The sequence below is a fragment of the Oryctolagus cuniculus genome, chromosome 18, assembly GCF_051225735.1.
Source record: "Oryctolagus cuniculus isolate XC-2025 breed Fujian yellow rabbit chromosome 18, ASM5122573v1, whole genome shotgun sequence".
Lineage (NCBI taxonomy): Eukaryota > Metazoa > Chordata > Mammalia > Lagomorpha > Leporidae > Oryctolagus > Oryctolagus cuniculus.
This window is the reverse complement of record NC_142884.1, coordinates 62,798,170-62,823,689: the sequence shown is the minus strand read 5'-3', so window position 1 is coordinate 62,823,689 and position 25,520 is coordinate 62,798,170. Positions and strand designations below refer to the sequence as shown.

Below are 25,520 nucleotides of genomic sequence, written 5' to 3'. Positions count from 1 at the left end.
TTAGGACTTTAGGTCGGCACATTTAATCTGTAAAATAGTTGAAGCACTGAAGATACGTGATGGAAATAAGTAGGAGGCAATACTGTTGGTTATATTTTCTTTTGAGCAACATGATGTAGATTTAAAATTAACATGCACATTTTTATAGAGTCAGGACCTATAACACTTCCTCTGTGACTGTCCCAGTCTTAAGTTTCAACTCATAAAGAGGTTCCAGGACTTAGATGACTGTGAACAAAATCTTCAAAAGCAAACAGGTACCAGGAGAAAAATTAAAACTACAAATTGATGAATTAAGCAGTCTAAAACCTGGCTCTAATGTTTACCCCTCCAAGTGTAATCAAGTTGCTATTTCAATCAAGAACAAAGAAAGGAAAGGCAGTACCCTCCCTCCACAGAAATGAGGACTGAGTTGAACCCTCTGGTTAGGAAAGGAGAAGAAGAATGGAGGGAAGAAGGGATGGAAATGGCACAGCAGTGCAAAGACTGACTGGATAAAATGAAAAGTCCTCAGTTCAAGGACTACATTTAATTACTTTCATATATCTTAGATCTTGCAGAGTTCCTAACATGTAACAGAAGCTGAAGACATATCTGTTGATGAAGGCAACCAGGAAGAAGCAAAAGACAAAGAAAGGAAAACTGAACAAATATGGAGCCTCTATAATATTAGGATGATAAAGACTAGATCCTAACTGAAAAGGAACACCATTATATAAGTTTGATATAACTAAATAAAAGATAACCTGTGTAATCTAAAAGGTCCTGGAAGAATAAATTCTATGAACAAAATAATGAAGTTTGAGCTGGAATAATGGGCAATAAACCCTGTTTTTCTTTTCATTATTCTGGGTGGAAATTAAAACATTTGTTCTGAACAGTACATAGTTCTTTATACATTAAATTCAATAGTAATAGTCTGTTTTATACACATCTTGATTAAAAAAATCCTCATTTATTGAAACTATGAAAAAAATTTTTCTAAATATACATACAAAGAAACTAAAAGAAAACAAAACAAAATGTTAACAGCAGTTGTACTGAGTGACTGAATTATGGGCTATTCATTTTCTTGTATTTTTTCAAGTATTTATAATTCATACTCATTAATTTTATAATAAAAAGGAAAAGTTTTTGAAATGAAATATAAAGAAAATTTGATGTATAATTATGCTAATCAAGCTAATAATTTATGAGGGAAAATAAATGATAATAAGTTTTACCATTCCAGTAGAACAAAATATTTCACTTGGGATAAAGACAACTGAGTGTACTGACAAAGTATATATATTATGGCCTAAAGAAAAATTTCATGTATAATTAAACAGTTTGTGAAATGACACTTTAAAAGTCCTTAAAATATCTTTATTGTCTACATTTAAATGTAACAATAGGATATATACATACTTAGATGTATAGGCATGTTAAAACATGAAAACATCAACTCATTATTCAAAAAGTAGTCATTCAAATTACAAATTTTTAAGGTACGATGGCTTAAGAAAAACCAGGAAACTGTTAGTATATGGGATTTTATACTTAAAACAGTAAGAGTTATATGGGATTTTACTTCTAATGACAACTAAAAAGGAAAATATACTATCATGGTACACTTAATTCATGTCTTAAAGGACATTCTGGGGCTGGCACTATGGTGCAGCAGGTTAATCCTCCACCTGAGGTGCCGGCATCCATATGGGTGCCAGTTCTAGTTCTGGTTACTCCTCTTCTGATCCAACTCTCTGCTATGGCCTGGGAAAACAGTGGAAGATAGTACAAGTGCTTAGGCCCCTGCACCCATGTGGGAGACCCCAAGGAGGCTCCTGGCTCCTGGCTTCCGATCGGCCCAGCTCCGGCCAATGCAGCCATTTGTGGAGTGAACCAGTGGATGGAAGACCTGTCTCTCTGTCTCTCCCTCTCACTATCTGTAACTCTACTTGAAAATAAATAAATACAATCTTTTAAAAATATTGACATTCTAATTTCCTTGTGCTGCATAATCCTGGTTGTCTATGCCACAAAAATACAAAATTCCTAAAATAGGTTTCACATCCACATAAGATCATATCCTCCAAGAAAATCTAGAAGGGACATGGGGCTACTGATTCTCAGAAGATTCAATCAACCAGGTTGTTTTCTTAAACACCTTAACAATTTGTTGTATAAAAATACTATTTCCATCCACAGGTTACCAAGATTCCTTTGTGGTAGCTCAAAGATCAATAAACTGCTGTATAAAACATATTTGAAAATACATTTTCTAAATACTTAACATTTTAGAAACTGCAAATTTATGGCACAACAACTCTAAGGCTATCTTCACATACCTGATCTCTCATGTTTTTAACATCTTTTGCATTGTTGAAGAATATTAAGGCTTTTAGCTTGAAATGCTCTGAAAATTGTTTTCAAATCCTATTTTTCTACATATTACATATGATCTCATCTTTTTTTCAATAAAAATTCTGATAAATTAAAATTTTCAACTTTTTCATCATTTCCATATACTGGTGTCAAATATTTTTCCATTACCTAAGAAGCTGGACATTTCTTCTGCTGCTTGATGGAGTTTCTGCTCCATGAATTATTTCATGAAAGATTCTGTCTTGACCAATGTCATTATACTTTCCCTGGGTAACCTCAAATCATTTTCTAAGATATATCTATCACACAAAAGCAGAAGCAGAAAAGATGTAGGTCAAGACATCTCTTTAATAGCAACTGCAAATCATTTTGTTGACGATCTCTCAATCAAAATTTTTTTTTTGCTGCTGATTTGGACCTTTAACATCTATTTTGGTACAAATATGAAAATCTCCCTCTTTCTCTATTGAAGCCCAAATAAACATACACACATATTTAATGACATTCATGAACCTTATGATTACTAAAGTGATCTGTGGTATTATGTTTCACAGCCTTATTTTTATTTGTAGTAGTTCTGTAAGTGTTACATTCTAGAATTCTTGACTTTATTAAATGGCAGCATTTTAGAAAAAAGCTACATCTTGTTTTCTTTCAGGTAATCTATTAATCTTGACTTTCTAAAACTGAAAAGTGCTTAAATGTGCATTTTTAAAATTTTATCACCTCAGCAGAGTTTTAAACAAAAGTGTAAGAATATAGTACAGAATAAGCATTATTTAAGTGATAGGTATTACTTTTAAATGTATTAAGGGAATTTTTAAAGATGTTTAACATGTAAAAGATATTCTCTATATGTAATCAGACTTTTAATTAAAAACAAAACAAAACAAAACAAAAAAAAAAACAAAAACAAAGTCAACACTGTGGTTCAGTGGGTTGAACTGCTGCCTACAGCACCGGCATCCCATATGGATGTCAGTTCGAGTCCTGGCTGGTCCACTTCCAATCCAGCTTTCTGCTAATGGCCTGGGAAAAGCAGCAGAAGATTGCCCAAGTGCTTGGGTCCCTGCCACCCATGTGGGAGACCCGGAAGAAGCTCCTGGCTTTGGCCTGACCCAGCCCTGGTCATTGTGGCCATCTGGGGAGTGAACCAGCAGATGGCTGATCTCTCTCTCTCTTCTCTTTGTCTCTTTCTTTCTCTTTGTAACTCTTTCCAATAAATAAATAAATAAATCTTAAAAAAATTGCAGATTTTGGCAAGAGGTTTATGCTCCTAAATCTATATATATGAAATGTATAAAATTTGTTCACCTTATATTAAAAATGTTTTTTAAAAATCTGACGTCATCAACCTACAGTAAACCAACCTAAAGCTTCTCAACCTCTTCTTGTGACAACCTGTTATGGTAGGAGAACCTGATGTCATCTAAAGGATCATACTCTGCTCCCCAAAAAAGTAATTCTCAAAATCTAGCAAGTTATATTTTATCAGACAATGCTGAATATACTATAAGAAAATCTTAATTTTAAAAGGCTAGCAATTAAATATTATAATTGAAGCACTAAACAAATTAAAAGTAAAAAATAAATCATACTAGTCTGCATCATAGCAATGAATATCCCTCAACAGGGCTACTGAAATATACACTTAAGAGTAGTGTGAACTGAAAGAGATGGAAGAAAACTCATACACTGTGATCCTTTTCTATCGCCCTCCAAAAAAGTAACTCAAAATCACAGGGAAAAAAAATTTAATGATTTTTTAAAAAAATCCTGTATTGGCACAATGTATCAAATGAAAAAAATTTTAAATATGTTAACTTAAATTGTGAAAATTAAACCATAAATTTAGTTTTTTCAAGGCTGGTATGTGGTATAGCAGGTAAAGATACCACTTCTGAAACCAGCATCCCATATGGGTACCAGTTCGTGTCCTGGCTGTTCTACTTCCAAATTTAGCTCTCTGAGAAAAGCAAAATTAGGCCCAAGTGTCTGGGCCCCTGCAACCCATGTGGGAGACCCAGAAGAAGCTTACTGGCTTCAGTGTAGCCTAGCCTTGGCCACTGTGGGCAATGTGAGTCAATCAATGGATGAAGACCTCTCTGTCTCTGCCTCCATCTCTGTCTCTCTTTGTAACTTGACTTTTAAATAAATAAATATTTTTTAAAAATTTATTTTTTCTTGTCTCCATCTGATAAAAAGAAAACTAAAGTCCAAAATCTTCTAAAAAAATATTAATAGTGAACCCTATGAGGATACAATGTGAATGAGAACACAATTCAGCTCTTAGTGAACATTTTGAATTGTTTTATGTAGTCATCACATTTTTAGCTATGTCTAATCAGTAAAAACACTTTTAACTCCTTTTAAAAATAATAAATCCATTTAAAATTTAAAAGCTATTTCAAAACAGATTATTTTCATTTTGTACTACGTAACTATAAACCTACTATAATCTATTGATATTTTTTCTCTAGTAAAACTTGGTAATATTAAAGTTTTCAAGGATTTCCAAGATAAAATTAGCATTTTTATATGCAAGCTTAAGTTAAGCAATTAAGAAAAGTTGGGAGTGATTTATGTTTTTGTTTTGCATAATGGTGCTAGAACTTTAAAAAAACATGAATACCAACCCATTTCCAGCTTTTGAGTTGCCTTTGTTGTCCGTGGTAAGCTGAGAAAGCACATAGTGCGGTGCTTTGGCACTGTCCGCATCAAATATATCCATATTAGATTCTTCGCAATCTCGTCGTTTGATCCCCGGTCTCTGCTTTGGATTTCGTTTTCGTGATTTACGAGGTACCTCAGTGTTATCATTGTAGGAACTGGTGCTCATGTTACTGAAGTTGGAGGGGGAATCCTCCATCCACATACTGCAGCTCTGCTCTGATTCCAATCCACACCCCTCATCCTGGCAGGACATCCGACTGTTATCCAGCAAGTCTTCAGGTGGTGGTGAGATGTACAAGACTGTGTGTCTCTTCGGTGTTGATGGATGCTGCTGAACTGTGTTACTGGTTAACTGCTTTTCACTTACCCCTCTGTTACTTACCCCCACGGCTGAGGAGCAGCCCTCCACTTGCATAGCCTTGCTGTCGGTGACTGAGGTAGAATAAATGGTAGGGCTGGAAGAGGTGGTAAAGGAGCTGCAAGCACCGCCCATGGAGGAAGAGGAGGGAGCTGAAGAAGCATCTGCAGTGTACAATTCAAGAGTAAATACACTATACATGTTTTTACCTATGCTGGCTAGCAGTCCCATTGAATATGTGATTTGTGAACTGATTGTTTTTCCCCAAAATGAATAGTTGGAATTTGGTTAAGTTTTAGAATATAAATGCTTCAAGCAAGACAAAGCCTAAGAAAAGCAATTTTTAAATGCCCAAATAGCATTATTTTACTTGTGTTATAATATAGATTTTTAAATTTTAATTTAATGTTTTAAGTTGTAAAGCAAGAATAAAGCTTTTATTGCCTGAGCTGGATGTTCTGTTGAATTTTAATCAGTTAAAGTAATAAAGAAAACCCCAATATGAAATAAATGCTGTGGTCCACATTCAATGCCAATTAAATAATTCATTATAGAATTTGAAAAGTGGGACTGTGCTTAGCCACAAAATATTAAAATAAGTTTCTAACCTATGAAGCAGAGAACTACAGGTCATTTTTAATGCAGACACTCCCTGCTTCAGAGGCAAATCCTGGAATAAAAATATGAGAAAATAAATGAGAAAAGAGCTGCTGATTATTCCAGATATCAATAATAAAATGAGAAATAAATAGAAAAAAAGTATATAATCAACTGAATTGGAGGCAAAATGGAACTGGTATCGTCACTATGATTGGTTGTAAATCTAGGAGAATAAAGATGGAAAAAGTATGATTCGGAATATGCTGGGTTGTAAACAACAAACAAGTTAACCACTCAAAGTCTCCAGAAGTTGGAAGTGGCACATAAAAACCATGAGCTCTAAAATAAATCAATCTATCTCTTATGACAGAATGAAAAGCAGAGTAGGGGCTGATTACTGGATGGATTTATCTTATAGAGCACCCAAATACATGCTCAGCAAGTGGTTACCACTGTCCAGTTTTCTCTCTTTAAAAGACCTATTCAATTGCGACTGTTAAGGGAATTTCCTAAAATACAGCAACAGTACATATTATTTGATGAAGTCTAATAAAAAAGTTAAACCTGAAAAATCTTGAGAACATCAGAATTAATTTCCATAAAAAGGCTTTTTATAAAACAATTCATTTATTATGCCTAGTATAAAGATGTCGGAATCTCTCTTCAGAATGAATTGCAATTTGCCAAGACAGCTTATTGAAAATGTTGACTTCTCTAACCTTTTACAGCATAACTTCACAGGTACACTAATACTGCAAAGGTTGAAAGCTGTCAGTCTCAAAATTTTAGAAACACCATTTATCTTATACAAGATATACAGAGGTTTATTATAATCAAACACACACAAAATAAAAATAGGTAATATGTGACAGACAACTAAAACATGTTTAAATCTAAATTTAAAATATATCTATATCCAAGTCTGCCACTGTGATAAAGTGTATAATCCAACTTAAAACTGTGACATGCAGTTATTGGAATTCCAACATTTATATACATTTTAAGGTAAGACTGATAATGCTAACAACAGTAAGAATATAAATGCTTGGATAATCAAAAGTGGAGTGCCAAGTGTCTACTTTTTAATTGAAAGTGTATCAAAATACTTAAATTACTTGAAAGAACTATATCTGCCAGAATTTTTCATTACTGTCAAGGCTGAAGAGCACAGTAATTAATTTAGCCATCAAGAATGTGATCTACATAATGCCACAAGAAAAGATTTTTCTCAACTACTGTTCAAGAACCTAAAGCGATTAGATGATACCAGTTCCATTTTCCAGTTTGTATCCTTGTCAAATGCAGTAGCTGAAATTAGAAAATTCAGTCACTTTAAACTGCATTCCAATTTAAAGAAAAATTTATCAAGTTTGTATCATGCATTAATGCAATGTCTTCTTAGTAAATAAATATTTAAAAAGATTTGCAAAAACTACAAAATCTAGATGCTAATGTCAGTGACAGTTTAGGAGCTGATTTGTAGCCACTTTGGGTTTAAATATAAAGTTTCTTCCTTGTTTTTTGAAAAATACTACAGAATTCATTTTAGAAAAAATAGAAATAGTATTACATAAAACATTCCTCCATCTGTTCCAACTATTGGTGAAAATGAAACTAAAGTTTTATATGTGTATGAGCCTATTTTTTCCCATTTTCAGAGAAATACAAGTATGCAGCGTGCTGTACTTGCAGTAGAACACACAAAGTATGCTGCATGAATGCTGCAAACTTGCATTTCTATAAAGCAGCTTTCTCCCACAAACTTTTTTTGAATTTAAGTACCATACACGTGAGAATACAGAATATGAACATCTCGTAAGATCCCTGTCCATTACAGACAAAAGTACAGGTAAAAAGCAATCATGAACTCAGAAGCAAGTTGTATGGTTGTGATACTGTAACTTTTTTTTTTGTTTGTTTTTGTCCATGGTTCCTGGCTCACAGCTCTCATATCTCTTGTAATTTCCTAAGAAACTAAAGAAGCTTATTGAAGTGAAACAGACATTTTGAGATTCAATGATTGTTTACAGCCCTTGTCTCTTCTGTTGAGGAACAGTGTTTTTTTTCTTCATATTATTTGTTGAAATCTTTTACTTAGTAGTTTAACTATATGATCATTAAGTAAACTGAAAACAGAGCTTTGTAAAAATTAAGAGTGGGAATGTGAGAGGGAGGAGGAAGAAGAGTTGGAGCATAGACTGGAGGGAGGGTAGGGGAGAAGTATCACTATGTTCCCAAATGTGTATATATGAAATACATGAAACATGTAACTTAAATACAAGTTTAAATTTTTTTTAAAAAAGAAGCTTTTTTCTGCCATGGGCCACTTGGATATTTGTAAGTCATTCCTAGGCCATACAAAATTATCAACTTAAAATTTAGCCTGCCATAGATTTATTAAATTTCAAGTCCCACCTGCAGTTACATCAGAAGGGCCAGACCAAATGACCTTAACTAGCCAGTGGGCCAGACACTCCCTATCCCTGAACTAGAGCAGTAAGATTATCTTTTGTTAAAATTTTAGCCTTTAGCTTGAGTGATAAATGTGAAAGATAATCTTTTGTTACTTGTAACAAGTCCCTTTCAACTATTTATATTAATATAAAGTGATTTTTAAAAAGTTCTTAGATAACCATAGGATAGAAGGCTGGTTGCCAGGGGTACCAGTCATTTCTCAGAGAAATGGAACTCTCAACTCACACCTGCTCTGCAGGGAGAGGAGCTGAAGGTTGAGTCGATCATTAAATGTCAATGATTTAATCAAGTATGCCAATGTAATGTCACCTACACAAAAACCCAAAAGGACTGAGAGGTTCAGGGACTTCCAGGAAGGTGAACAAGAACATGTGGATGTACTACAAGGCTGGTGATGCCAACACCACCAGGATGAAAGCTCCTGCATCAGGACCCTTCCAGACCTCACCCCGTTTATCTCTTCATCTGGCTGTTAATTTGTGTTCTTTAAAATATGCTTTATAATAAACTGTTAAACAGCAGTAAGTGTTTCTTTGAGTTTTGCAAGTTGCTCTAGTGTATGAGTTGAACCCAAGGAAGAACAGTGGGAACCCTAATTTCTATCCAGTACGTCAGAAGTGCAGGTACAACACCTGGGAGCCTGGTACTGACAGTGGAAGTAAAAGACAGTCTAGTGGGACTGAGTCCTCAACCTGATGTGTAGAGGAAACCCACAACACATCTGGTGTCAGAAGTGTGCTGTAAGTATATATTAGGAGAAATGGGGTTTTTGTTTTTTTAACTCAGTGGTATTTAAGAACTTAATATGCAAGATATGGCATTGCTCTTTGAGGTTAAAATATTTTTCTACCTTGCACATCTTACTCAAAACCATCATGATCACAAAACCCAACTGATACAACAATCACATCTAAGTGTCTGTTCTGGGACAAGTATGCCAAACTATGAAGTCATATCTTACTCAAATAACAACATCCTATACATTTCCTTAGACACCCAACACATATTTATTGCATTTTTACCTACAGTTTCCTGGATAGTTATTAAGTAAAAAGGTTTACTGGCATAATACTATGAAGCTGAAAATATTAACTCTGTCAGAAGACAGCAGAGTAGGAAGTATCCTTTAACTGAAAAATAATATTACTTTTTAAAGCATACCTCAGTTTGGTCCCAAATTTCAAAAATTTTACCTATTTTAAGATAACATTTTTTAAATATAAATTTTTTTCATGGTATTATTTATCATTGATGCACCAATGTGATAATAATGTCTGAGGGGTCTTCAAAAAGTCCACGAAGAATGTGTATTATAAAAACACTGCATGGATTTAAAAAATTTTTTGCACCCAAAATTAACATTTTTAATTCTATTCTCCATGAGCCTTTTGAAGTCCTCTTGTACAATTTTTCACATGATGAAGTTATGTTCTAGTTAGCAAGAGATCACCTAAATCCATGAATTATGCAAGGAGAGGTGGTGAAATGGAAGGTAAGTGTGAGCCCTGTGAGAACATAGGTGGAATCCTCATACTCCTAACACTTAACTATAGTGCTTTGTGTATAATAAAACTCCAAATTTTTCATTAAATTGATGGAAAGTCAAAATTTGATATGTATTATACTAAAGTTGAATTGGCAAATAAATGTAAAAGTTTTTTTTCTTTTTTTTTGTCAGAGTGGACAGTGAGAGAGAGAGAGACAGAGAGAAAGGTCTTCCTTTTGCTGTTGGTTCACCCTCCAATGGCCGCCGCGGCCAGCGTGCTGCGGCCGGCGCATCGCGCTGATCTGAAGCCAGGAGCCAGGTGCTTCTCCTGGTCTCCCATGCAGGTGCAGGGCCCAAGCACTTGGGCCATCCTCCACTGCACTCCCTGGCCACAGCAGAGAGCTGTCCTGGAAGAGGGACAACCGGGACAGAATCCGGCGCCCCGACCGGGACTAGAACCCAGTGTGCCGGCGCTGCAAGGCGGAGGATTAGCCTAGTGAGCCGTGGCGCCGGCCATGTAAAAGATTTTTAACTATTCAAAGTGCTAGAATATATATTACCATGATAGCACTATCCAATACAGGTATTATAATACAGAAATAACCATTCACTATTACTACAAAGAGCTCTGTAATAGCTTTCTTGAAATATTTAGAATCCAAAATAATACTTACATACTAATCCATAAAAAAAATCCTTAATATCACTATGTTAAAATAGAAATACATAAAAATAATGATTTAAAAAACATTTTGGATTCTTAAACATTCATTTGTTGCTTCCAAGCATTTTGAGAAAAGCACTAAAGAATATTCCTGGGAGTACTGCAAACGTACTTAAAATATCTATAAAGACCTTTCAGTCACTGTGTCCCTAAATAAAATATCAAGAAACAGCTTAGTTGACATTCCATAGAACTAACGTGCTAATACAATCCTGCCCCAGGTATAAATTCTTTTTTATCTCTAAGGTCCTTAAAACAAAATATGGTAAGTACTTCCCTTCTTCTTTTGGTGCTATGTATCTATTTTTATCTGAAAGATTTACAGATTATGTTTAAATTGCTTCATATTAAAAAGCCAATATGGAAATGTTTAAATAACTACATTTATTTCCTATTTTTATTTCCTAACTGAACAGCTATAATGAACTTCTCTGCTTCATAACTTTATGATTTTATTTGTTCCTTAAGTCTTTAATAACATTACATAAACTTGAATGTACTTCTTAAATTTTTCTAAATTATTCTCTTTTTCTAAGGAACATGTGAATAAAGTTTTATCAACTTTTCTCTAATATCTTTGAACTTTGTCTAATTCACAAAAATTTTATTTTTTCACAGCCTTTCCTATGACCACAGAGTACAACAAACCAAAATGGAAAATGATAGACCATTCTACAACTTATTAATGGAAATTTATCATTTCAGATCAACAAATTAATTTTAAAATCTAACAGTGAAGGGAAGCATTTCACCTATGACATTCTATATTTAAGTTTAATAATTCCACTATTAGCAGCAGCAGCCAACTTGCCAGGTCAAATACCAGTAATGATGGCAAACTTGAATTATATATATTGCTTTAAGAATTAACAGAATCACTATGATTCACTATGAATATTCATAGTTGAAGTTAAAAAATTGGCAGAGATCATCTACATGGAATAATACAAGGATATCCAGAACATAGGTAAGTTGATGAAACAGATGTGAATGGATTTTAAATAGTACTACCTATAAAAATCTGTATAGATTTTATATACATATGCTGCTTAAGCTATATTTTAATATTTAAAACTATTATTTCTAGACTTGCTCATTAGAAATTTTTTAACTACCATAATGTTTAAGTGCTTAAAATATCATAAAAAAGACAGTTTATATGGGAATAACTAAACTTTTAATAGAAAGCTTTAAAATCAGAAACCACTGTTTAATGTCCTCAAAGGAAACAAACACCTTTCACCAGTTCAAAATCTTTGACAGACTTGATATTTAACTAAGCTTAAGATAAAAATCCAATCCCTCATATTAAAATATGTACACACATTTTATAATTTTTCACTATCTTTGCAAAATTAGTAAAATCAATAAAAGTCATTAAAACAAAAGCTGTAAAATTTTGCCAAGTGTGCTAAGTAAACCAATAGTGGAACGGAGAAGGAGTACACTATTGACTGTTTAAAATATAATCATCAAAAAAACAGAATATTTGGAAATAATTTCTGATCTAAACCATATGGTTCAACCTTAATCATTCTTTTTAAGGATTTTATTTTTCTTACCGGTAACAATGACTTCAAATCTAAGCATCTTGTCTGATAAAAGTCATCAGATACAAGAATTTCAGATAAAATATTTTCAGATCAAAGAAGAAAGAAATTCGGAGAAAAAATTATAAGGCCAATATTCATGTTGCCAAGAGACTGAAATATCTAGAACACACAAAGTGGCTGCAAACCTGCTTTGTCAACACCTTACATGCCAACCTTCATTTTCTACTTTTCTTCGTCTTCTTCTTATAACATAATGTAAAGTTTAAAACTTTACAGAAAGATTTAGTTTCAATCAGTATCAATCCACTATTTAGAAACAAACAAAAAAAAAAAAAAGGAAGGAAGGAAGAAAGAAAGAAAAAAAAAGACTTAAGAAGTCTGAAAACGAGACCGACCTATACCCTGGGTGAGATTGGATGGGTTAAGTGTCTCTGGCACTATTTGTCTTCACTATTGACACACATTGTCACACAACCCACCACACGATGCCTGTCTCTGAATGGCGAAGCTAGAATGCAAGTTAAGTGTATTAATAGAAAAAACAACTAGCATCCCAGCATATAAAATAAGCAATCCAGATTACTTTACAAAAAAAAAAAAAAAAAAAAAACCAAAAAGAAAAATTGTAGGGTTGATATAATTTACATGTTTATATATAAACAGTTTCAATTTCCCAACTGTATTCTGCCCACCCAACATAAGTTTACATGCTACAGTAAGCAATGTTTTGAAATAAACTTTAAAAAATTAAATTATTAATATCCAAGTAAATGCATATGGGAAACTACTTTTTAAAAATGTGTTAACTCATATTCACCAAATTTGTTATCCTTTTACAAATGCAGTCTTATCCATAAGCCAGAATACTCTTCAGGTAGAACAATATACTAAGGCTGAAAGAAATACCTATCTTTTAACAGCCACAACAACAGATTTTTTTTTTTTTATTTCTTAGGACATTAATGAATCCTGCATTCTTCCTATCCCTCTCTTTAAAAAGAAAGTTACCAACTTATATTTTTAAGTAAATAAATGCTACTGTATATAAAATGTCTGAGCTTAGAGGCTCTATTTTAAAAAATAATTAGCATTATTGCTGATGTAGAAGGTTACTCATTTATTGGTAATTATTTTTTTCTTGGCCCATATATCAAACTGCCAATCAGGATTCTAATAGTACAAAATAATTATTCTCCAATTTTTAATCTAAATTTCCTTGAAATGATTTACCTTGTCAGAGTGTCCTTAATAAACTCTAAAATTCTTGGGGCTGGCATTGTGGCGTAGTGAGTTAAGACACCGCCTGTGAGATGCCAGTTTGAAACCCAACTGCTCCACTTCGATCCAGCTCCCTGCTAATGTGCCTAGGAAAGCAGCAGAGGATGGCCCAACAGCTTGGGCTCCTGCATTCATGTAGACCTGGACAAAGCTCCTTCTGGCTCCTGGCTTTAGCCTGGCCCAGGCTCCCCCCACTCCCTTACAGCTATCTGGGGAGTAAACAAGCAGATGGAAGATCTCTCTCCTTCCACAACCTGCCCCTCCCCTCAGCCCCTTACTGTGCCTTTCAAACAAGAAACTTCTTAAGCGGCTTAAATTTTAAATTTTGTCCTATACAACCCAAAGCATCTAAGCATATATGTAGTAGGTACACATCAAAAAAAAAACCTTTCTAATTTATTTGAGAGACTGAGAGACAGAAATAGAGCTCCCCAAATGCCTTTGGCTGGGCCAGGCTGAAGCTTGGAGCTGGGAACTCAATCCAGGTCTCCCATGTGAATAGCAGGAACCCATTTACTTGAGCCAGCAACACTGCCTCCCAGGGTCTGTGTTAGCAGTAAGCTGGGATCAAGAACTAGAGCCAGCTACTGAATGTAAGCACTCTGATACAGAACATGGGCATCTTAACTGCTTGGCTAAACATCCAACACTATAATGTGGTATTTCAATCCTTTTTAAGTTTTTTCTTGTTACAGGAAAAATATTTTTTTTTATCATTCAGTGATTTCAGTACTACTGAGTAGTCCATACTGAGTTCAGAGACTAAAGCCCAGACAAAATCCTCCAACTCAAGCAATTTTAAACAAAAGGAAACAATTATACTATAGTATGATAACTACAGTTATTACACTGCCGAAGATCCAGGAAGTACAGGTTAAAAAAAAATACTGTACTACTTGAAAGATAATTTCACTTTAAGACAAAAACAGAAATTATCACTAAATAAAAATTATGGAGAAAAAACAATAAAACAGTTCTGAAGGATTTATTCAAACAATATATCAATATTTTATCATAGGATACATCTTGATATAGTTTAGATTAAAGGTATCCCTGCCATCTATATCCCAATGTCTTCATATTCCTCTTTTTAATTTTTAAAATTTATTTATTTATTTTAGAGATAGGGAGAGGTCCAAACTGCTGGTTCACTTCCCAAATGCTTGCAACATCAGGATTTCAATCCAGTTCTCCCATGCGGATGACAGGAAGCCACTGCTGTCTCCCAGTGTCTGTATTAGCAGGAAAGCTGAATCAGGAGTAGGAGCCAACCTTCAAAACCGGGAACTTAGATGAGGGACACTAGCATCTCACCCACTAGATGAAATGCCCAACCCAGGTTCTCTTTTTAAGAGATAACAAAGAGTAAAAGGAGGGGCCGGTGCAGTGGCGTAGTGGATAAAGCCACCATCTGCAGTGCCAGCATCCCATATGGGCATCAGTTTGAGTCCCGGCTGCTCCACTTCTGATCCAACTCTATGTGATGGCCTGGGAAAGCAGTGGAAGATGGCCCAAGGCCTTGGGCCCCTGCACCTGCATTGGAGACCCAGAGGAGGCTCCTGGGTCCTGGCTTCCAATTGGCGTAGCTCTGGCTGTTGCGGCCAATTGGGGAGTGAACCAGCAGATGAAATACCTCTCTTTCTCTCTGCCTCTCCTTCTCTCTGTGTAATTCTGACTTTCAAATAAATAAATAAAGCTTTAAAACAAAATAAACAAAAGAGTAATAGGAAACAGAATACAGGATCATTAAAATCTTCTGATTTACTTAATCGATTAAAGAATGTGTGTATATATATATGTAAGCATTTGTGTATCTTTTATTTATATTATTTATGTTTGTTTGTTTATCTGAGATGTAGTGAAACATAGTTCCCAATTATTGGTTCACTCCTCAAATAACTGCAATGGTCAGAACATGGCCAGGGTGAAACCAGGAACCAGGAAACCAAACAAGTTGTGGGTAGCAGAAACCCAACCACTTAAGTCATCATCTGCTGCCTCCAAGGGTCTACAGCTAGGACTTGAACCCAGGCACTATAATAGAGGATATGGATATCTCAACCTGGTATCTTAAAAAGTAGGCCAAATGCCTGCCCCTAATTCACCAAGCTTTATACCTGGGTCTGAATTAAAGTCTACTCTAGTTCCAAGTATGGACAAAATAAATTGCCTAGGAAAAAAAGGGAGATAAGCCATAAACCACTCTACCCTAAGTTTTCAACATTGTCCATGCAATTTTACTATTCAATTAAAAAAAAGTGGAAGAGAATTCTATTAAGAACTCTCACTTAGTCAACTTTGTAGAATTCTCATTCCTTCAGGAGCTATTTTTCCTAGGATTCATCATTCTTTTTTAACGGTCCTTTTATATACAAGAGTTCCTATCGAGAGTGTCAACATGAGACAGTAACAGTCAGAAAGTCAATCCCATAGCCCATGTATGTCTACATCTCAACTGACAGGCAAAACTTCAAAATAAAGAAAAAAATAGAGATGGAAAGAAAAGAATCAAAATGAAGTTTAAAAACCAATTTTTATAAAGAGATTTTTTTAAAGTTATTTATTTATTTATTTGAAAGTCAGAGTTACAGACAGAGAGGGAGAGACAGATATCTTCCATCTGCTGGCTCACTCTCAGGATGGTCCTGACAGACAGGGCTGGGCCAGAAGCCAGGAGCCAGGAGCTTCATCCAGGCCTCCCGCATGGCTGCAGGGGTCCAATCACTTGAGCTATCTTCCACTGCTTCTCCCAGGCCATTAAGAGGGAGCCGGATCGCTACAGTGATTGTACCTGCCATGCCACAACACTGGCCCCAAGAGAAAATCTATTTTTTAAAAGCTTCTAATAAGGCAAGTTAGAAATATATGGGGAGGAAGATCAATGTTCACTGAATGATCACTAATTGTCAGGTAATGTTAGGTATTTTACATATTTACCATAAGAAAAAGTTGGTAGCAGGGCTAATATTAAAAACTTATTTTAGGCTGGTGCCATGGCTCAATAGGCTAATCCTCCTCCTGAAGCTACAGCACATTGGTTTCTAGTCCTGGTTGGGGCGCCGGATTCTGTCCTGACTGCCCCTCTTCCAGGACAGCTCTCTGCTGTGGCCCGGGAGTGCAGTGGAGGATGGCCCAAGTGCTTGGGCCCTGCACCCCATGGGAGACCAGGAGAAGCACTGGCTCCTGCCGGATCAGCGCAGTGCGCCAGCCGCAGCACGCTGGCCGCAGCAGCCATTGGAGGGTGAACCAACGGCAAAAGGAAGACCTTTCTCCCTATCTCTCTCACGGTCCACTCTGCCTGTCAAAACAAAAACAAACAAAAAACTTATTTTAACTTTCCAGGGATTCTGTCCATATGATAGAAATAATATGATAGCAAACATATTCAAATTGTTTTATGATTCCAAAGACATACTACGTTTATTCTGTCTTTTTTTTTTTTTTTTTTTTTTTTTTTTGACAGGCAGAGTGGACAGTGAGAGAGAGAGACAGAGAGAAAGGTCTTCCTTTGCCGTTGGTTCACCCTCCAATGGCCGCCGCGGCCGGCGCGCTGCGGCCGGCGCACCGCGCTGATCCGATGGCAGGAGCCAGGAGCCAGGTGCTTTTCCTGGTCTCCCATGGGGTGCAGGACCCAAGCACCTGGGCCATCCTCCACTGCACTCCCTGGCCACAGCAGAGGGCTGGCCTGGAAGAGGGGCAACCGGGACAGAATCCGGCGCCCCGACCGGGACTAGAACCTGGTGTGCCGGCGCCGCTAGGCGGAGGATTAGCCTAGTGAGCCGCGGCGCCGGCCCTATTCTGTCTTATATGTAAGAAATATAAATAGAAATAAGTAAAACTACATACGTGGTGGTGGTGGGTGGTGGTGGTGGTGGTGTATGAGTGTGTGTTTGATCTAGATGGTAGCACTCCAAGGCACTTCCTCATTCATTTTCTGATTTAATTTGATAATAACTACTTTCAATTACATGGGAAAAATGAGTTTTACTGCAGTGAGCTAAACAAACACTGTCAATTAACATATACTTGCATTGATGGATGAATGGTGACTATGCTTGACTCATGCCAAAAATAATCAATCAAGTATCTAATATTTAATATATCCTAAATATTTATTATTTTTCTAAGAACACAGCAAAATGCATTGAGCATTTTGACTTACCATTTTAATTATCTTCCAGGTGGCATTTTTAAAAGCATGAAATAATTGAAACTAATACCTGCATACTCACTACCAACAGTTAACATTTTACTACACATAATTTTTTGAGAAAAAAAAACATACAAACAATAAACTCTTTTTGACAATATAGTTTGTCAATAACACTTTTATTTGCTTATACTGTCAATTGTATTGGTCATATAGAAAGGTAAGCCACTTCTGTGCACTTATTTTAAGTCAAACTGCACAGAACACATGAAAACAGAAATGCCATCTACTTTATATAAGTATTTGGCCTCTGAATGTTTGAGAATCCATAACCAGTTTTACAATGCTGTTCTACAGACTCAGGAAATATAGAAATTGTCTGTTTTATCAGAAATTAAGTAAGTCACAATATTTATAAAAGCCATTGCTAAAAACAAAGAGAATAATGAAAAGGAAAATGTCTAAGGGACACAGCAATAATAGGCCAAGTATACTTTCTTTTTTTTTTTTTTTTTTTTTTTTGACAGGCAGAGTTAGACAGTGAGAGAGAGACAGAGAGAGACAAAGGTCTTCCTTCTGTTAGTTCACCCCCCAAATGGCCAATAAGGCTGGCACACTGCACCAATCCGAAGCCAGGAGCCAGGTGCTTCCTCATGGTCTCCCAGGCAGGTGCAGGGCCCAAGCACTTGGGCCATCCTCCACTGCCTTCCTGGGCCACAGCAGAGAGCTGTCCTGGAAGAGGGACAACCGGGACAGAATCTGGTGCCCCAACCGGGACTAGAACCTGGGGTGCCGCAAGTGAGCCGCGGCGCCGGCCCAAGTTTACTTTCTCATCAGTGAAATATATAATGTGGTTAGCCTCAAATTATAAGTTGTTACTGAATTAATGGTTATGGCCAAAGTTTGCTTATACTTTTCATTCTGATAACACAGACTATAGCATAAATATATGTATACATGTATATAATTAATTTACTGTGTAATTTCTGTATAATAAGATAAAAGGAAGAATAGACTTTTAAACTCATCTGCAACATGTTTGTAACTAAAATTTTACTTCCTTATTGAAGTGATAAACTCATAACATTCTACAAAGGTGAATTATCTTTTCTTTTAATGGGGTTCAGGTTTAATGTCATATTTAGCACACTATGTAAGTGGTAAAAATTCTGAAATATGTTAACTCTATTAGTTCAGAAGAGCAAATTTGAGAAACAAGAAAATTCAAATTATATAACTATAAATATTTTCAAATATAAGTAATGGAGTTATAATAATTTCAGGGGGGTAACTGTCTATTGCTGTGAATCATTGTTATTAAAAGTTAATATTCTTGGAAATGTTTATTTACTTGATGTTAATATGCCCAAGTCCCACATTTGAGTGCCTGAGTTCAATTCCTGGCCTCAGTTCCTAACTTCAGCTTCCTGCTAATACAGACCCTGGGGGCCAATGGTGGTGGCTCAACTAACTGGGTTTCTACACCCACAAGGGAGATCAGGACTGCATTCCTGGCTCCTGTGTTTGGCTTTGGCCTGGCCCAGCCCCAGCCATATGGGCATCTGAGGCATGAGCCAGAGAAGAGGAGTGCTCTTTCTCTGTCTCTACCTCTCAAATAAATAAATGAAAACATTTAAATAATATTTAAAAACCATATTCCCATTTTGCAGATCCTGATACTTGTAGAGAAGGGTACGGACTTTTCAACTCAATATCCTACACATTTCCTAGTCCAAGACCTTTTGTCCCCTTAACCAAAGTGAGAGCACAAAATGCTTAATTTCCTAAGTATAACAACAAAGAGTAAAGAACTCAGACCCTAGTAGGAAAGAAGAGAAGGTACTTTGTGGCCAGAACAATTAAGAGACAATTACATGATCATACGCAAATTGTCTAGCGCAATTCCTATCATGTAGCAGGATCTCAAAAATGATAACATTTTCTTTACCTCAGTTTTTCTACAGTTGCTACTGTGATTTAGAAATCCTATGATTTTAACTTAGTTGACTTATAAAGAGGCTTATACAGAATATTAATTTACTTGGCTAGTGTCCTCTCCATGAGTGTACACTGAAAGTACTTAACAGTGCTTTCAGTGTAGCAAGTACTTGTCACATACCTTACAGTTATTAATTACTATGGCATGGAATTCAAAGCATTATTTAGTAAGGCTATTCCAAAAAAGTATATTATATGGATCACCATGCAAAATTATGAATTTAAATTATAGCCTTCAAATCTTATATAGTGTTATAACTGGTAGAGATACTCAACAGATTACTATTGTACAAATTTTATGACTATATATCTATACATGTTAAAAAATTTTCACAAAGTATTAGTGTACTGAAACCATATAATCTTTAAGTACTAATATATAGTTACCAAAAGTATCAATATTAAAAAATAAAAAGAACTACAAACTAGAGAATTATTAAGATTCTCTAGATGCAGTTATTATAAAATCTATATGTTGATTAATTTATTGTTTATCTCAAGAATGAGAATAAAAACTTCCAAAGAAATTTGAAACAAGCCCCTTAGGAAAATATTTTTGAAGATAAACACATAACAAGAAAATAATTTCTTAGAATGAAGGCTAAAGTTTATTGTTTACATCTACGAAGGATTTATTTAATAAATTAAGTAAACCTAATATAAAAAGTATGAACATATTAGTAGATTTAAAATAACACTTGATTGTATGCCATGTTTATTATATTCCAATAAAGCTGATACTAGGGAACAACTTGCCATACTGCTTTTCTTTCTCTTTTTTTTCTTTTTATTTATTTGACAGGTAGAGTTAGACAGTGAGAGAGAGAGAAAGGTCTTCCCTCCATTGGTTCACCCCCCCAAAATGGCCGCTATGGCCAGTGCTGCGCCTATCTGAATCCAGGAGCCAGGTGCTTCCTCCTGGTCTCCCATGTGGGTGCAGGAGCCCAAGCACTTGGGCCATCCTCTACTGCCTTCCCAGCCACAGCAGAGAGCTGGACTGGAAGAGGAGCAACCAGGACTAGAACCTGGCGCTCATATGGGATATCGGTGCCGCAGGTGGAGGATTAACCTTGTGAGCCACGGTGCCAGCCAACCATACTGCTTTTCAGAACTCCAAATTCTGGTGTAACTGTTTTATATAACAGCTACATTTAGTACTTTATAACCTATACCAAAGGACTCTTCAAAACACAATCAAAATAATCCTTTTAGAATTTGCATTTCTTCTTCATCAACTCCTCATTTTGCTAAAAAAATCATCAATTTATTTAGATAAGTTTTTGTTTCAGGAAAATGTTCTCTGTCTTGATTACTAAGAACTTTCATAATACTGTCCAGAACGTTTTTATTTCTAAATCTTTTCATTCATTGGCATATTAAACCTCACTCTTGGCCGGCGCCGCGGCTCAATAGGCTAATCCTCTGCCTGCGGCGCCGGCACACCGGGTTCTAGTCCCGGTCGGGGCGCCGGATTCTGTCCCGGTTGCCCCTCTTCCAGGCCAGCCCTCTGCTGTGGCCAGGGAGTGCAGTGGAGGATGGCCCAGGTGCTTGGGCCCTGCACCCCATGGGAGACCAGGAAAAGCACCTGGCTCCTGGCTCCTGCCATCGGATCGGTGCAGTGCGCCGGCCGCAGCGCGCCGGCCGCGGCGGCCATTGGAGGGTGAACCAACGGCAAAGGAAGACCTTTCTCTCTGTCTCTCTCTCTCACTGTCCACTCTGCCTGTCAAAAAAAAAAAACAAACAAAAAAAAAAACAAAAACCTCACTCTTAATTACCTTTCCACTAGAATAAAAACAGAATTCTTAAAAATGAGAACAAATTTCAGACCGGTGACTCTCAATTATAGATCCCAGATTCTGACCCTCAGCCCTACGCAGAGAGAATTTGTGCGTAAATAAGCCCTCCTTCAACCAATCTTTTGTTGGGATTCACTGCATGTATAAAAGGGTAAACAGTATAGTGGCAGAAAATGGACTCAATGCTTTTACACTCTTTTTACCCAATATTCTGGATTGTGGATTAGCAGCATCAAATTGAATTCCTCAGTAATGCATTATGGGGGAAAAAAATCTACATTGGTGAATTTGAGAAACATATTTTTAATAATTAAATAACAAAGAATTTCCATGAATACCCATATGCCCAACCTCTAAGTTTTAAAAATTTAAATTGATTTAAAACTTGTGAAGCACAAACCTTTATGGCAGAACTAGAAGTCTGTTCCCACCAGGCCCTCATACCTGATAGCAGCCAATCCGGCTCCTTCAAAATTCTGAAGAATTAACTATATCAAGAGTCATCATTTTTATGCATTTCATATTTAAACCGCAAATGCTATATAAAAACTCACAGAAGTCTAAATTAATGTGCTTTTTGCTTGACATCTGGTCTTTCGGCCAGGAAATCATTGAATAACTTGGTAGTGTATGCCAACTCTCTCTTTGACAGTTATATCACCAAGGATATTAATATTCCAAATAAAATGTGACCAAAATGATTACACTATCTGATTTCCCTACAATAATTATTCTACAATTTAAACTCTTATCTGTAAGACTATACAATAAAGGATAAGACATTTGAGTCCTAGAATAAACTATATAGGTTACTAAAAGTAACTTACGTAAGAAAAAAAGAAGACAAATTATTTGATTTTGGTCACGGACTATGAATATATGAAAACTGTCAAAGTTACCGCATCCTCTTCTTTTTTACAATGTCAATAATTTTAAGACAATACAAAATTATTCACAATTTCCTATGGTCTTACTTGCATGACTTTTCAACTCATAGCTTCCAGTCTAATTTATCTAGACAGGATTTTCTTAACTACATTGGATGGTGGGGGAAGGATTAACATTTCATTGGTGACCCAAATTCAAGAACACTTAATATATAAGGATTTCTGAAATTGTGTTTGGTACTAATTAAAAAAGGAAGAGCTGCTTTTTTTCCAAACCCAGCTAACATTTTTTTTTCAGCTTTTAAAAGGAACTGGATCTACTGACAACAGACGTTAAAAAGCACAGAAGAAACAGACTTTTAGTTTTAAACAGATTTAACATATCTTTAGAAAACAATCTCAAAAGATACAAAAGATATCAGTTAGTCAATTTCTACATGTGGATTTAAAGTGAAACATTTCATTAAAATGTTTATTTTTCATATTTTATTATCTTACACAATTTTAAACTAGTTTTAAAACTTGAAATTATAAAATAATATTTTCAGCCAGTTTATAACCCAGTAGATATAACATGAACCAGGTAAACTATCAATTTTATTATGAAAAACTTCACTAATTCACAATTAAATCCACAGAAACTGTTAGAAAACATCTGGCAACACATGAACAGTGAGCAGGGCCAATAAGTTTCTTTGCCATATTTAAAGTTTTCCTAACCTCAACATGGAAGGTTTCATACTGAACTATATAGCTTGGGAAAGACTGGCACACAAATTAATTGGTACACAGTTTAATGCATAAGAGAAAAATACCTGAAATTATACTATACAGTACTAATATCCTCATATAAATCACAACCTCATGCCCACAGTTTTCTTTTAGAAACTAAATGAATTACTGAAAGCAATGATGTGAAGGACTTTAAGTACCATTTTAAAAGATGAGAGGTATTATATTAGGCAAGAAGTTTCTTGCCTAATATAAAACTTCAGAATAAGTAATTTTTTTCCTTTTTTTCTAAGGCAAATACACTTAGCAATCTATAAACCCAACTTTGAAAAAAAAAGAATTACAGCTGGGCAAAGTAATATGGAAAGCATTTATATTAATTTATTATTAATCAAGATTTTTTTAGCTTGTCTGTCAAACTCTTATTCTCATTCAAAATAAAAATTTGAACCAAGTTTACATAAAGTGTATGATTTGAGAGTTGACTAAAACTAAACTAGGTAAATTTCAGACATTAGTTTTCTAAACTTTTTTCATTGATTAGGAAATGTCTATAATATAAACACATAAAATGTCTGTAAAAGTATTATATGAAAGCATGAATTTAAGTATTAAGTCATTTATTTTTAAATGTAGGAAAAAGGTTACAGTAACATGCTACAAACAGAAAGGAGACTTGAGAGCTTGAGTTATTTTTCAGATCATACAAAATAATATATTTTCTTTCTTTAAATCTTTAAAACTAATTGTTAAACAGAAATTCAAATACAATTTTCTAACCATAGCTTGGTATTTAACCTTTTTATGTCCAGTCAACCAAACAGTTTTAACTGGTTTCCATATTTGAAGACAAGATCCATTTTAGAGGATGGCACTTACAGATATGCCAATATGCAATTTTAAGAAATAATAATTATATCAAGAAGATTATACTGAAAAAATTTAAGGTTAAAAGCGTGTATTTTAAAACTTCCTGTAACAAACCCTCAAATCACACTCTTTTTGATAAGAATTTTGCCAGCACTGTTCATGTTGGCCAGATAATACTCTAGTTCTCTTCAGTAAGGTAAAATGAAATGCATACCAGCAGCAACTACAGCTGGAGGAGGCGAGCCTGCCTCACCACCACTTGTCTGACTCATTGATGCTACAGATGTTTCTCTAGATGGAGGCAACTGTAACTCCTTTGGGAGAAGATCATAGACAGATTCTGTGGGGAGAAATGGAGAAAAAAAATTTTAAGAGCGAGTCAGTCATCAACCTAATTATGTACAAATGACTTTTATCACAAGAAGAACTATCATATTTTTTTTTAAAGACTTAGTTATCTATTTGAAAGTCAAAGTTACACAGAGAGAGAAGGAGAGGCAGAGAGAGAGAGACAGGTCTTCCATCCGATGGTTCACTCCCCAGTTGGCCACAACAGCTGGAGCTGTGCCGATCCGAAGTCAGGAGTCAGGAGCTTCTCCTGGGTCTCCCAAGCAGGTGTAGGGGCCCAAGCACCTGGGCCATCTTCCACTGCTTTCCCAGGCCATAGCAGAGAGATGGATAGGAAGTGAAGCAGCCAGGACTCAAACCTGCACCCATATGGGATGCAAGCACTGTAGGTGGAGGTTTTACTCGCTACATCACAGCACTGCCCCCAAACTACCATATTATTTACAAAAATTAATCTTATAAAGTCATAGAAAATACTGTTTCTTTTATTGTGTAATTTTATTTAACTGAAGAATGAAATTTTCCATTACTTCTGCCCCCTGTTTTTTGGGGGGGTTTATTCTTTATGTCTGAGATAGTTTCTTTTATTTATTTATTTGCAAGTCAGAGGAGAGGGAGGGAGGGAGGGAGGGAGGGAGGGAGGGAGGGAGGGAGGGAGGGAGGGAGGGAGGGAAAGAGGTCTTCCAAGCGCTGACCCAAAGCCAGGAGCCAGGAGACTATATTCCAGGTCTCCCACGCAGGTGCAGGGGCCCAAGGACTCGGGCTATCTTCTACTGCTTTCCCAGGCCATAGCAGAGAGCTGGATTGGAAGTGGAGCAGCCGGGTTTCAAACCGGTGCCCATATTGGATGCTGGCGCTTCAGGCCAGGGCGTTAACCTACTGTGCAACAGTGCTGGCCCCGTGTCTGAGATAGTTTCAAAAAAAAGTCACTAAATTTTTTTTAAGTTTACCTATTATTTCTTAGATTTACTTATTTAGTTGAAAGGCAGAGTCAGAGACAGAGTGAGACACAGAGAGATCTTCCATCCAGTGGTTCACTCCCCAAATGGCCACAACAACCAGAGCTGGACCGATCCAAAGCCAGGAGCCAGGAGCTTTTTCCAGGTCTCCCACATGGGTACAAGGTCCCAAGCACTTGGGCCATCTTCCTCTATTTTCCCAGATGCATTAGCAGGAGCTTGATCTGAAGTAGAGCAGCTGGGACTTGAACCAGCGCTCATATGAGAAG

At 35.9% G+C, this 25,520-nt stretch overlaps 1 protein-coding gene across 10 annotated transcripts in view; it reads right to left on the bottom strand.

Annotated features, from left to right (window-relative positions):
• NFAT5 (nuclear factor of activated T cells 5) overlaps positions 1–25,520 on the bottom strand; it is a 155,524-nt gene that overhangs the window by 50,291 nt on the left and 79,713 nt on the right. For 5 of the 10 annotated variants that reach the window (XM_008257549.4, XM_008257550.4, XM_002711666.5 and 2 more), the window contains 2 exons: positions 24,159–24,284; positions 5,001–5,559 (listed from right to left, as the gene is read on the bottom strand). In XM_008257549.4, the coding sequence (XP_008255771.2) occupies positions 5,001–5,559; positions 24,159–24,284 (685 nt within the window). Of the gene's footprint in view, positions 1–2,532; positions 2,663–5,000; positions 5,560–6,003; positions 6,066–24,158; positions 24,285–25,520 lie in introns of those variants that run through there. The other 5 variants (XM_070062631.1, XM_070062634.1, XM_070062630.1 and 2 more) reach the window with 2 other exon arrangements.